General features: G+C 32.9%; 1 protein-coding gene across 2 annotated transcripts in view; it reads left to right on the top strand.

Moving 5' to 3' along the window:
* Positions 1-13,695, top strand: part of LOC105328883 (disintegrin and metalloproteinase domain-containing protein unc-71) — a 38,532-nt gene that overhangs the window by 9,469 nt on the left and 15,368 nt on the right. For both annotated transcript variants that reach the window (XM_034462445.2, XM_034462444.2), the window contains exons 4-11: positions 221-287; positions 4,862-4,944; positions 7,064-7,124; positions 9,582-9,636; positions 9,997-10,082; positions 11,007-11,075; positions 11,441-11,512; positions 13,048-13,214. In XM_034462445.2, the coding sequence (XP_034318336.2) occupies positions 221-287; positions 4,862-4,944; positions 7,064-7,124; positions 9,582-9,636; positions 9,997-10,082; positions 11,007-11,075; positions 11,441-11,512; positions 13,048-13,214 (660 nt within the window). The remainder of the gene's footprint in view (positions 1-220; positions 288-4,861; positions 4,945-7,063; positions 7,125-9,581; positions 9,637-9,996; positions 10,083-11,006; positions 11,076-11,440; positions 11,513-13,047; positions 13,215-13,695) is intronic.

Here is a 13,695-nt window from a genome sequence, read left to right as displayed (position 1 = left end):
TTAAGAGATGTATGTGACTTATTTAGAGATCACTGTGACTTATTAAGAGATGCCTGTGACTTACCCTCAACACATTTGCTTGTTAGACATTAAGTCAGTGTTCAGTTTTCTCATGGTTTTTTTACCACACTTGATTTATTGATACTATAGATATTAATATTTAACAGTGTTTAATTATCCATTTTTTTATTCTTTATTGTTACTATACTTATTTTTTCAGTGCCTTGTTGTCTAATGGAATCAGTGTTAAACATTTCTTGACCAAGAATCAACAAATCATCTCCAAGGTCAGTAATCTCATTTACTACAATTACCTGAGTAAGTCCAGTTATCTCATCAGGGGTGTGCAATTACCATCGCCCGACGCCCGGGGCTACCGATTTTAGAGGTCGGGCTAGCTAAAACATTAACTGTGGTAGCCCGTCGGGCTAGTAAATCATAACCAGAGTTGGCAAAATATGCCGATAAATTTGCAGTGTCCTAGTAGGAAAAGTGTATCGTCATTGTTATCACAGAGGCATAATATCTGCTCCTTTTAAGTCATGATAGATTAAAAATGTCTTAAGCATTTTTTTCTCGTGCTACAGTCTTCGGAGAAAAAACACTCTGCTGTAAGTTTCACACTTTGAAGTTTTACCGACAGTGTGTGTTGACGTGACCAGTGGCTAGACGAGATAGTCACGCCTCACTGCACATGGTTTCCGTAGTTACCTGTGCAGCTGTTTCACGTGACATCACTGTAAAATGATTCCTTTTCCTTTAATATGTATTCATTGGCTTTTTTAATATAATTTTTTTTTAAGAGAGAGAGAGAGAGAGAGAGAGAGAGAGAGAGAGAGATGCATTACAGAGATATTATAAATTTCTGCACTAACTATTCTCATGAACACATTTTAAAGTGACCTGCTTGGTGAATTAAAAAAATATTCATATTTTGCATATTATTATTTGTGCATTTTCCATTATTTTTATTTAAAATTTACCATTACGTAATTAATTGCATAGTTGTATTTCGTACATGGAAATTAAACAGGATAAAATGCATGCACACATAGATTATATAGTTGCAGTGATTTTATAGAGTCTGTTCACATTCACAATGTTATGTTTGGGTTTTATTACATGTATATATAAACAGTACCCAAACCAATTTTGTAACTAAAATTTGAGAGATCAATGAAGTTGAATATTTTTGAACTAGTCAACCACAAAAAACATGCAAGTAATAAATATTTCATATATTAATAATTATATACTAGTATCATACAGGAGAAAAAATTATGTACATAAAATTTAGGTTTTTTTTTATAAAATGAAATGTTGACATGTCCGAAATAGTCTGGCTAGTAACTTTGAATCTTGGGCTAGTAACTTTGGTACTCCCACTAGCCCCTGGGCTAGTGGCCAAATTTTGTAATTGCACACCCCTGCTCATTTACTACGATTACCTGAGTAAGTCCAGTTATCTCATTTACCACAATTACCTGAGTAAGTCCAGTTATCTCATTTACTACGATTACCTGAGTAAGTCCAGTTATCTCATTTACTACGATTACCTGAGTACATCCAGTTATCTCATTTACTACGATTACCTGAGTACATCCAGTTATCTCATTTACTACGATTACCTGAGTACATCCAGTTATCTCATTTACTATGATTACCTGAGTACATCCAGTTATCTCATTTACTACAATTACCTGAGTACATCTTGTTATCTCATTTACAACAATTACCTGAGTACATCTTGTTATCTCATTTACAACAATTACCTGAGTACATCTAGTTATCTCATTTACAACAATTACCTGAGTAAGTCCAGTTATCTCATTGACTACAATGACCTGAGTACATCCAGTTAGTCTCATTCACTACAATTACCTGAGTACATCCAATAATCTCATTTACTACAATTACCTGAATACATCTTATAATTAATCTCATTTACTACAATTAACTGAGTACATCTTGTTATTTATCTCATTTACTACAATTACCTGAGTACATCAAGTAATCTTATTTACTACAATTACCTGAGTACATCTTGTAATTTATATCATTTACTATAATTACCTGAGTTCATCCAATAATCTCATTTACTACAATTAACTGAGTACATCAAGTAATCTCATTTACTACAATTACCTGAGTACATCCAGTTATCTCATTTACTACAATTACCTGAGTTCATCCAATAATCTCATTTACATCAATTACCTGAGTAAGGTCAGTAATCTCATTTACTACAATGACCTGAGTACATCCAGTTATCTCATTTACTACAATTACTTGAGTACATCAAGTTATTTCATTTACTACAATTACCTGAGTACATCTTGTAATTTATCTCATTTACTACAATTACCTGAGTACATCAAGTAATCTCATTTACTATAATTACCTGAGTACATCAAGTAATCTCATTTACTACAATTACCTGAGTACATCTTGTAATTAATCTCATTTACTATAATTACCTGAGAACATAATCCATGAATCATGATAATGTTTATATGTTTATGTTCTTGTTAAGAAGTTGATTCCTGGTTTTACTTTTTTAACATAATTCCTGACTCTATAAATGATAGATGGAGAATTGAAACCGTGTTATTTTAGATATCATGTTTACATTAGTAACAAATTTTCAATGGTTACATCTTTGTTTAGTGTTTAAGCATTTTAAGCATTGAAGATGTTCAAACCAGAAATTTCATTGAACTATTAAGGACGACGGACCCAATTCCATTTGTGCAGATATATTGCGCAGGGAGGAGTGATTGTTATGAACATTTAATTCTCAATATTACGTCACAATCACTAAAACTCAATGAAAAATTGCTTATGACACAATACACAGCTGTTCAGTGTCATCAATACTCTATTAATGTAGTGCATGTATGCACTGTATTATGTAGTATGTATGATCTTGCTGTAATTTAACAGGCTAAAATACGCTTTTCAACATTATTTAACATGCCCAAATTTTCTTCAGGGGATGTCAAGTACTGTAGTGATTTTTATATTAACTCAAGTTAATAATAACCATATACATAGGCTAGTTAACAGAGTTTGAGCCAGTGAACAAATCATTTATATTTCATTCCGTTCAATACTTCTATTGAAAATACAGTAAAACCGCCCATGTGCTTAGGTTTTGAAGTATTTTTTCACACACAAATGTTTAACACACTCTGATAGTTGTTTTGTTTATAAATCAACCTCGAAATAATGTACATGATCTTTTTCTTAGAGTTTGCGCAGTACTTCTCATGAAAATTGAAGGAAAATTACGTCACACCGCACTCTGGCATGTGCCCTCTTAAAAACGAAGTCGATGACATGGTCCTTTTTTAAATGATATTAATTCAAAATCATCATATAAGTGTCATATTTCAATTTGGATAGTCTCTATTGCAGAATTTTTTTTTTTATTATTTTTCTCTCTCACAAGAATGCTTTTCCCCATTATATTCAATTGAAAAAAGAAGACATACAAACATTCTTTGAAATGGTCCCTACAAAAAATCAAATTCGATTTTCATGTTATTTTTTGATTGATTTGAATATATCTTTAGTAGCTCTACCTCAGATAAAATTTTCATGATAATCACTATTGTAGAAGTGAATTGGATCTGCCGTCCTTAAAACTTTTTATCTTCAATATTCTCAATGAAAGGTATGATTAGTAATTATACGGTGAAGTGTTATACAGTGCCTCAGGAGAAAGAAAACCACATATAGTTGACTCTCCGAGTCTTTGTAATGAGCTCAGGAAAATGTAACCCTGCTTTTCAGATTTCATACATGAATTGATTATTGGAATTTTTGTAATGAAGTAATGAAAAAAGAAGCATGCTTTTGGATTTTACACTTGAATTATTGGAATTTTGTAATGAATTAATGAAAAAGTTAGCATTCATTTAGATTTTTGCTTTCTATTAATTTCTTGTTGGGAATGCAATTGCCACATGTTGAAGGCATCACTCGAGTGTTTGTCTCCTGGCAGGGTTCCACAAACATTCAAATCTCTTTGTTGAATATGATCAAACTCGGCATCTGAGAACACTTAAAGTTAAGATCAGGCAGAAAGCCTGCACAGCGAACAAGAGGGGGAAAAAGACTACAGATTTCTGAGTGGCTGTTAAAGACTCTTAAAACTGTCAGACTTCTAAGTTCTTAGCTCAGAAAAACAAGATGATACTTTTGTTTCAATGCAGAATGGAGATTAAAAAAAAAGTCAGTGCTAAGTTATATATGATGTATAGTTTGATTATATTGTAAATAAACATGTACTATAAATATTATGTCAGTTGCGTATAACCTTTCATTATCTTCTTAAGCCATGATCCAGTGTCTGCATAGCTCTCTCCTTCTCATAGATGCTTTAACACAAAGTATCATAAAGCTGATATTCATGTGTCATCTGTAGCTATTACACAGTGCGCTCCTACTGCATTAGCAAAAACAAAATTTTCTGCGTAAACTGTGATTGGATGATGAAAGGTCACATCAAAGGTTAATTTCCGACTTTGCTTGGGTCAGTATCTTAGTGAACAACAAGATATTTTTGCCTCATACAGCCACAGCCAGATGGGAGAGGATCTTGGTCGTGGTTTGCCACAATGAACCTTTCATACACTAGTTAAATAATTTATCATAAGTTCAAAGTATCTAAACATATATTTTATTTTGATATATTAAAAAAGATTAAATGTATACAAATTATTTCAATAAATACAAGTACACTCCTACAAAACTAGTGGCTTTTAACTCTGTACAAGTGTACACATAGATCCTGGAATGGTTCTAGCTGTATTATATGTATGGTTACTATGGTAACAATGGTGTGATTTATTTACAGACTGTGGAACACTGCTACTATCAGGGGGAAGTGAAGCGTGACGGTTGGTCAAGCGTAGCCGTCAGCACCTGTAACGGAATAAGGTATGGTCAAAGGTCAAACTGTTAAGAACATCGTCACAGAAAAATAAAGGAAAATTGTTAATGATAATGAAACTATGGTTACATGGTATATATAAGAACAGGGTTAGGGGTTAGGGTTAGATACTTTTGCGGACTTACACACAATTTGAGATCAAAAATTTTATTTTTAATTTTTATGTATTCACTGGTGCATTTTTAATGATTGGCCAAAATATTGAATGTTAAAGTCAAGTTACAAGCGAGTTACAGAGGTAAGTATTGATTCTTATGTAAACAAAGCTCAAGTCTTATGGTTGTTTACAAAACAATTTAAACTGATTCAATATCTTCATAAATACTGTTATCAACAAAAGAACATTACATTTGATTGAAACTTACACCAATGCAACATATAAGTAAACAATAACAATAATCGAATTTTGTTTACAAAACAAAGAATTATGAACTCTGTATCTTGCTTATAACTTGATATCTGACTTTCAAATTTTGACGTAGCATTATTAACTTCTATATTTATCATTATATATGTTGAAAATGGAAAAATAAAATTTGAAAATTTTAAGTCAAATCGTGTCTGTCCCTTTGAGAACATGAAGAAGGTAAAATGTTTGTGTTATTGTTGCAGTAGAAGGAGTGTGAATGAACTTCTTAATTCTAATGTTTTTAAAATTCTTATTTAATTTGAGCTAAGGATAATAATCAGAGATGTGCTGAAGAATAGAAAGTTTCCTTGATAACTACATGAACTATATGGCTCTGATTGTACTCCTTGATCAGTTGCTTGGTTCTCAAAGTAAACACATCCTCTCTCCCCTGTGAGGCTGTGTTAACACTGCTTAGAAGTCAGCAGGGGCAGGGACTACTTTGAAGTTTGTAATAGTTGGATAAAAGTGCTGGCGTTTCATCAAGTTATCTTCAGAATGTGAACTTGGTGGAGATAGGAGATTAATTGTCTACACAGATGGTGTAAGCTCTTAACCATAGCACTGGTAACTAATAGAGGAAAATCTGAAGGCTTAATGCTCCAAATTATATCACAGAGGTGTACCACAGTATATTAATTAAGTAAATATTAATGTGTTACCAATATCAGGGCATCTCCCTTATATATCATCTGAAAGCCTCAATTAACAATACCCCTATGTATAAGACTGACCTTGGACAATGTGTACCAAGAGATGGACATTAGATCACATTAATTCATCATTGATCTTGGATTGACCCAGTATTTATAGCTGCATGAAGATGGAGGTCCCTTTAACAAGCAGGGTTAGGGTTAAAATAAAATAACTGGTCTAGTTGTAGCTCTAAACATTATTAGATATCAATATAGATCTGTCTCAAAAATATTGATTAACCTAGTCCTAGGAAGCAGCGTTACATTCCATTGTAATGTCACTGCATTAGTGTAATATTTTGTTGGAATGTCCTTGCAACTGTGCTATATTTAATTGTAATGTCCATTTGCCAGTGTTACATTTCATTGTAATGCCCATGTGTAAGTATTACATTTCATTGTAATGTCCATTTATTATTTAAAAGGGGGGGGGGGGGTAAATAGGAATCACCTTGTCTGTCCGTCCATCCGTCTGTCTGTCTGTCTGTGCAAAATTTGTGTCTGGTCTATATCTTTTTAATGGATAAACATTGGAAGTTTTTACTTCACACAAAGATTGCTTATGACCTGATGGTATGTCATGACCTTGACCCAAGGTCACTTGTGCAAAGTCAAGATCACTGGCAGGAGAAGTGCAAAATTCTTGTTGATCCATATATTTTTAATGGATAAACTTTTAAAGTTCTTACTTCATACAAATCTTGCTTATTACCTGAGGGTGTGTCATGACCTTGACCAAAAGTCATTTAAGCTAGGTCAAGGTCACAGGCATGAAAAGTGGAAAAATTGTGTCTGGTTTATATCTTTTTTTGTAGAAACATTAAAAGTACTTATTTCACACAAGTTTACTTATGACCTAAAGGTGTGTCATGATCTTGATCCAAGGTCATTTTAGCAAGTTCTGGGTCATTGTTTATAAAAATGCTTAATTCCTGTCTATGTCTTGTCTTGTATTAATGTATTTTTTACTGTTAAAGTGACTTGTGTCTTTAATTGTTTTAGGGGAATCATCAACTTGAACAATGTGACATACATCATTCACCCATTGCTGGGAGACCTCGGGGTAGGTACCATACAAATATCAGTTAAATGGGAGACCTTGGGGTAGTTACCATACAAATATCAGTTAAATGGGAGACCTAGGGGTAGGTACCATACAAATATCAGTAAAATGGGAGACCTTGGGGTAGTTACCATACAAATATGAGTTAAATGGGAGACCTAGGGGTAGGTACCATACAAATATCAGTAAAATGGGAGACCTTGGGGTAGTTACCATACAAATATGAGTTAAATGGGAGACCTAGGGGTAGGTACCATACAAATATCAGTAAAATGGGAGACCTTGGGGTATGTACCATACAAATATCAGTAAAATGGGAGACCTTGGGGTATGTACCATACAAATATCAGTAAAATGGGAGACCTTGGGGTATGTACCATACAAATATCAGTAAAATGGGAGACCTTGGGGTATGTACCATACAAATATCAGTAAAATGGGAGACCTTGGGGTATGTACCATACAAATATCAGTAAAATGGGAGACCTAGGGGTAGGTACCATACAAAAATGTGTTATCAGTTTAACTTGATTAAATTGGATTTCAGTCTTTTGTAGGTTTGTGGGAGTTTGTAATTTTGATTACTTTTTCGTATAATATTATGAATAAAGATCAAGTTTGTCATTAAGAATGTAGATTGATGAGTTATGGGTTCCCATGTAGATTTATGGGTTAGGGTGTCCATGTAGATTTATAGGTAAGGGGTGCCCATGTAGATTTATGGGTTAATGTGCCCATGTAGATTTATGGGTAAGGAGTGCCCATATACAGTGCTGCTATATTGAAAGTGGACAAAACTATCCTATCCTATTCTATATCCTGTATCCTGCATCCTATCCTGCAAATAAGCTCTATCCTATCCTATCCTATCCCATACCTTCAAAATATAGGAATGCAAGTTAAATGAAACGAAATTTAAGAATTAAATGTTTTTATCAATTAATGTAGTACTCAGAATGAATAATTAAATCTTATAACCAAATATTCTTCGAGCGGGATAACTTACTTACCTGTGCTACGATAAAATTAAATGGTACGCGGGATGGACACAATAACGTAAACAAACAGGTAAGCGATTCGATTTTTGATTTTATTATATTTATTCATAAAAAAAACAGATAAATAACTTCGATGCACTCATTGAGGAACTGTTTAGTCACATTTTTTAATCAAATTATTTTCTTATCACATATAACTGAGCGTAATTATCATTATTGGAGCGATTCGTTCGGCGATAAATGTAAACTTGATCTGGAAATAAATAATTCCTTTAGGAAGTTTATATTGTTTATAGTTAAACCACGCGGAGTTATTTTTAAAGTATAAATTCTTAAGCATTTATTGCTAGAAAGTATAAACTCTTAAGCATTTATTGCTAGCTAACATTTATTAATTCGATATGTTCAGCTTAATATCGGACAGAAATATGCGTCCCTGTTTTGGGGCATCGAAGAAACCAATGAAACGTGAAGCAATGTCTGTTTCTTGAATACATGTTTATCTTTAAAAACGCCCAATTGGTCGTTTATAATTTCAAGCTTTTATTACTTTGCAGACTTTAAATGAAGTAAATACAGAAATCTATATCTGACGTTGTTAAATGTTGCATCGAATTCTCGCAGTAACTCTGTACTTGCGTACGAATTGACAAAGATGTAGCGCCGACATTTTAGTGCGCATCAATGTTATGCACCGCGTTCTTGATACAATAACTATTCTTAAATGGTTTAACTTGTAAAACGTATTAAATTGACATTGAAAATACATTGTTAAGCCAATTTTCGTTTCGCAAAATAACTCTAAAATTTATACTCGGATCTGATTGGCTACAGGATGCAGGATAGGATAGGATAGGATAGAACTTAACTTTAATATTTCTATCATGTATCGTGTATCCAACATCCTATCCTATCCTATCCTTGTCAACTTTCAGGATAGCAGCACTGTAGATTTATGGGTAGGGGGTGCCCATGTAGATTAATGGGTAAGGGGTGCCCTTGTAGATTTATGGGTAAGGAGTGCCCATGTAGATTTGTTGGTAAGGGGTGCCCATGTAGATTTATGGGTAAGGGGTGCCCATGTAGATTTATGGGTTAGAGTGCCCATGTAGATTTATTGGTAAGGGGTGCTCTTGTAGATTTATGGGTAAGGGGTGCCCTTAAAGTCCAGGATAATTGTGTCACTACAAATAATGAGGATTTCACAGAACATTCACCCTTTGAATAGTGACCATGTTGACATGTATAAGCCTCTGTTTATATACTTTACCCCAACTTTTAAATGTGTGCAACAAAACTTTGCCAATATTAACATCTATAATTTCTCATCCTGAAGCACTCCCTTCATGCTTTTACTTGTTGAAATAAAGTTGCCCCAAAACATTCCATGAGTAATGAGTGATTAAGGTTGGTTTACAGTGTATGCATCTTTAGTGAATAAATCCCTTTGATTTTACAGACCCGACATCCTCATTTGGTATTCAAGGCAACGAAAGAGGTTTTGCAGAATTGTGGTAAGTACACATGTACCGAGAATTGCCAGCAAAGTCAAGACAACAGTAACAATTGAAATTGGTTGGTAAACTATGTTCTGATATGTTGTTTATCTTCATTTAGTTTTGATATAATTAATTTTACAAACACAAAGCTCAATATAAGAAATTTAAAAAAAATCAGTTCACTTTGGAAAAAAAGGCTAATTTATATGCATTAAATCTATTGAAGATAAAAAAAATGAACAATAACCTGCATTTGTAGAGTTTATGAATTTGTATCGGGAAGAGAATGGGAGGGTTAAATGCTTACTCTATGGATAAGTCTTGTTTATTATACAAATACAGTATAGATGTAACGGATGGGATTTCTTTTAACAGGAAATGATTTTGGACAGTGGAAACCGTTTGAGCAACTTCACCCCGCAGAATTCAGACAGAGGGTCAGCTACATCAGGGCAGTGCAGGTACATAATATTACTTATATAACTTTGGGCAATATTACTGTTTGATCAGGGCAATGAAACCTAATATTAAAGCATTGAATCACTATTTTTTGAAAGATACAGTCTCATAACTGCAGCGCTGTGTGCATACAAATAAATTAACGTGTGTTAACGTGTTGTGAAAATTAGTATGCACACACCACTGCAGTTATGAGACTGTATCTTTAAAAAAATAAGGATTTAATGCTTATATTTACATTTTTTAACTTGTTGCCTTGTCTACAAATGTGATTTATACCTTAAAACTCCTATTTTATCCTAAGGGTAAGTTCATATTAATAGAATAGCCACTGAAACAGCCAAAAGCGTTAAGTTTGATTTTCACTTGTGCCGTTGCAGTTTGTAACATCATAATGAAACTTGTCATTTTAACCTTTGAGTACCCTGTGTATGTTTCGGTGTTGTAACTGCTGTAGCTTTCAACATACTTTACAAGCAAAAATTATGTGGAATGTAAATATAACTGATTCAACATCAGTAAATGCAGGTACCAGTATTACTGTATATAACCAAGGGCGATGTACCGTAACTGTTTCATGATCACAAAATAACTTTTTCTGGTATAATACAATTTTTTCTTGGAGGGCAATAAAACTGTTAAACAACACTTATTGTTGTGCAAGAATTTTTTTTGCAAGAGCGTTATCTTCGAGAAATACATCATCAAAATCTAGTCATCATATGTCTTTTGTAACCTATTTTTGTTCAGGAAAATTAGTCACTGCAAACCATTTTTATCTTGTAAATCATGTAATAGATGCATAGCAAATAAAAGTTATTTTATTTCAGTAATTGAACCAACAGTCAGAACATGTGGATATTAAGATATTACAACTGTGATACAATAATAAAACTAAATCATGAATTCTAAATATATCATTGAAGGCAGAACAACCAGAACAGGAAAAGAAAGTGAGGACCGTCAAGTTGGGACTTATTCTGGACAGTGTGTCTGTAAGTCAGTCTATTGCTTAATTAAGTGCTGATTCTGGACAGTGTGTCTGTAAGTCAGTCTATTGCTTAATTAAGTGCTGATTCTGGACAGTGTGTCTGTAAGTCAGTCTATTGCTTAATTAAGTGCTGATTCTGGACAGTGTATCGCTAAGTCAATCTATCACCTAAGTTAGGGCTTATTCTGGACAGTGTATTGGTAAGTCAATCTATTACTTAAGTACCAGTACCAGGTTGTTTGTTTGCATTAAAATTGTTAACCTATTTAACAACTTACCAGTAAATGATGTATCAACCTACATATGTTTTACATGTTTTACAATTTATTTGTTATTTTACATATGATAAATTTATTTGTTGGTTTCCAGATCTCCAAACTAAACCTTTCCCTCCCAGGGACCATGGAGTATGCCTTACAGACAGTCAACATGATAGATTTGGTAAGTCCAAACAAAATCTGTATACATGTCCAAACAAAATCTGTATACATGTCCAAACAAAATCTGTATATTACATGTCCAAACAAAATCTGTGTATTACAAAAACAAAATCTGTGTTTATGTCCAAGCAAAATCTGTATACATGTCCAAACAAAATCTGTATATTACATGTCAAAACAAAATCTGTATATTACATGTCAAAACAAAATCTGTGTTTATGTCCAAACAAAATCTGTATACATGTCCAAACAAAATCTGTATATTACATGTCCAAACAAAATCTGTATATTACATGTCCAAACAAAATCTGTATACATGTCCAAACAAAATCTCTGTACATGTCCACACAAAATCAGTATACATGTCCACACAAAATCTGTATACATGTCCACACAAAATCTGTATAAATGTCCAAACAAAATCTGTATATTACATGTCCAAACAAAATCTGTATACCGAATATGAAAAGTACATATTACTGTTAATACATGAAAAGTTCGTATTACTGTTAATACATGAAAAGTTCATATTACTGTTAATACATGAAAAGTTCATATAACTTTTAATACATGAAAAGAACATATAACTGTTAATACATTAAATGGTCAATACAAGTAACATACAGTAACAGACGAATACATGACCTGATACAAACATGTTACAGATAAAAACATGTTACGGATAAAAACATGTTACGGATAAAAACATGTTACAGATAAAAACATGTTACAATGAAATAATCACATGGCCAGATGATTACATGTTACCGATGATTACATAAACAGATAAATACATAAAAAGATGATTACATGTTACAGCTGAATACATGAACAGATGAATACATGTTACAGATGATAACGTGAACAGATGAATGCATGACCAGATGAATACATGTTACAGATGATTACATGACCAGATGAATACATGTTATCGATAAAAACATGTTACAGCTGATTACATGACCAGATGAATACATGTTACAGATGAATACATGAACATATGAATACATGACCAGATGAATACATGACCAGATGAATACATGTTACAGATGAATACATGTTACAGATGAATACATGTTACAGATGAATACATGACCAGATGAATACATGTTACAGATGAATACATGAACAGATTAATACATGTTACAGATGATTACATGTTACAGATGATTACATGTTACAGATGAATACATGTTACAGATGAATACATGAACAGATTAATACATGTTACAGATTAATACATGTTACAGATGATTACATGTTACAGATGATTACATGTTACAGATGAATACATGCTACAGATGAATACATGTTACCGATGATTACATGTTACAGATGATTACATGATCAGATGAATAAATGTTACAGATGAATACATGTTACAGATGATTACATGTTACAGATGAATACATGTTATAGATGATTACATGTTACAGATGATTACATGACCATATGAATACATGTTACAGATGAACACGTTACAGATGAACACATGTTACAGATGAATACATGTTACGGATCTTTTCCTGTGTTTAGTATTACAGAGATCTAGGAATCCAGATGTCCCTGGTTTATCTGGAACTCTGGAACCGTGGCAACCTGATGCCTGTCTCCTCCAATCTCCGAGAAACATTGAAACAGCTACTCCAATATAAGGCTGCTACACTGACAGATAAACCCCACACCCTGCTTCATCTTGTCACGTGAGTTTTATTTGATGGGAAGTTAAAGTAAAATCATCAGATTTGATGTAAACTTATATCTTCATTTTACCTATATCCTCAGTTATATGTATACTTAAATATTTTCAGAACCTCTGTTGTATTTGAATCCATTCATACTGATAACTTTATTGGTATGCATGGTTTTTATAAGTGAAGAACCTTTTCTGAGCTGTTCAATAGATTCACATGTATCAGGAATTTACAACATTTGTTGATTCTTTTTATCAGTGAAGAACCTCTATAACAATAAATTTACATGTATAAGGAATTGTTAACATTTGTTGCTTGTGTTTATCAGACTGAGTAGAGAATCTCTACGACTGTATCAGGAATTGTTAATATTTGTTGATTGGGTTTATCAGACTGACAGACTGAGTAGAGAACCTCTACAACAATAGATTGACATGTATCAGGAGTTGTTAACATAGTATGTTGATTGTTTATCAGACTGAGTAGAGAA

The sequence above is a fragment of the Magallana gigas genome, chromosome 10 (assembly GCF_963853765.1).
Source record: "Magallana gigas chromosome 10, xbMagGiga1.1, whole genome shotgun sequence".
NCBI lineage: Eukaryota > Metazoa > Mollusca > Bivalvia > Ostreida > Ostreidae > Magallana > Magallana gigas.
Note: the sequence above shows the minus strand (reverse complement) of the source record. Positions and strands in the feature narration are given on the sequence as shown.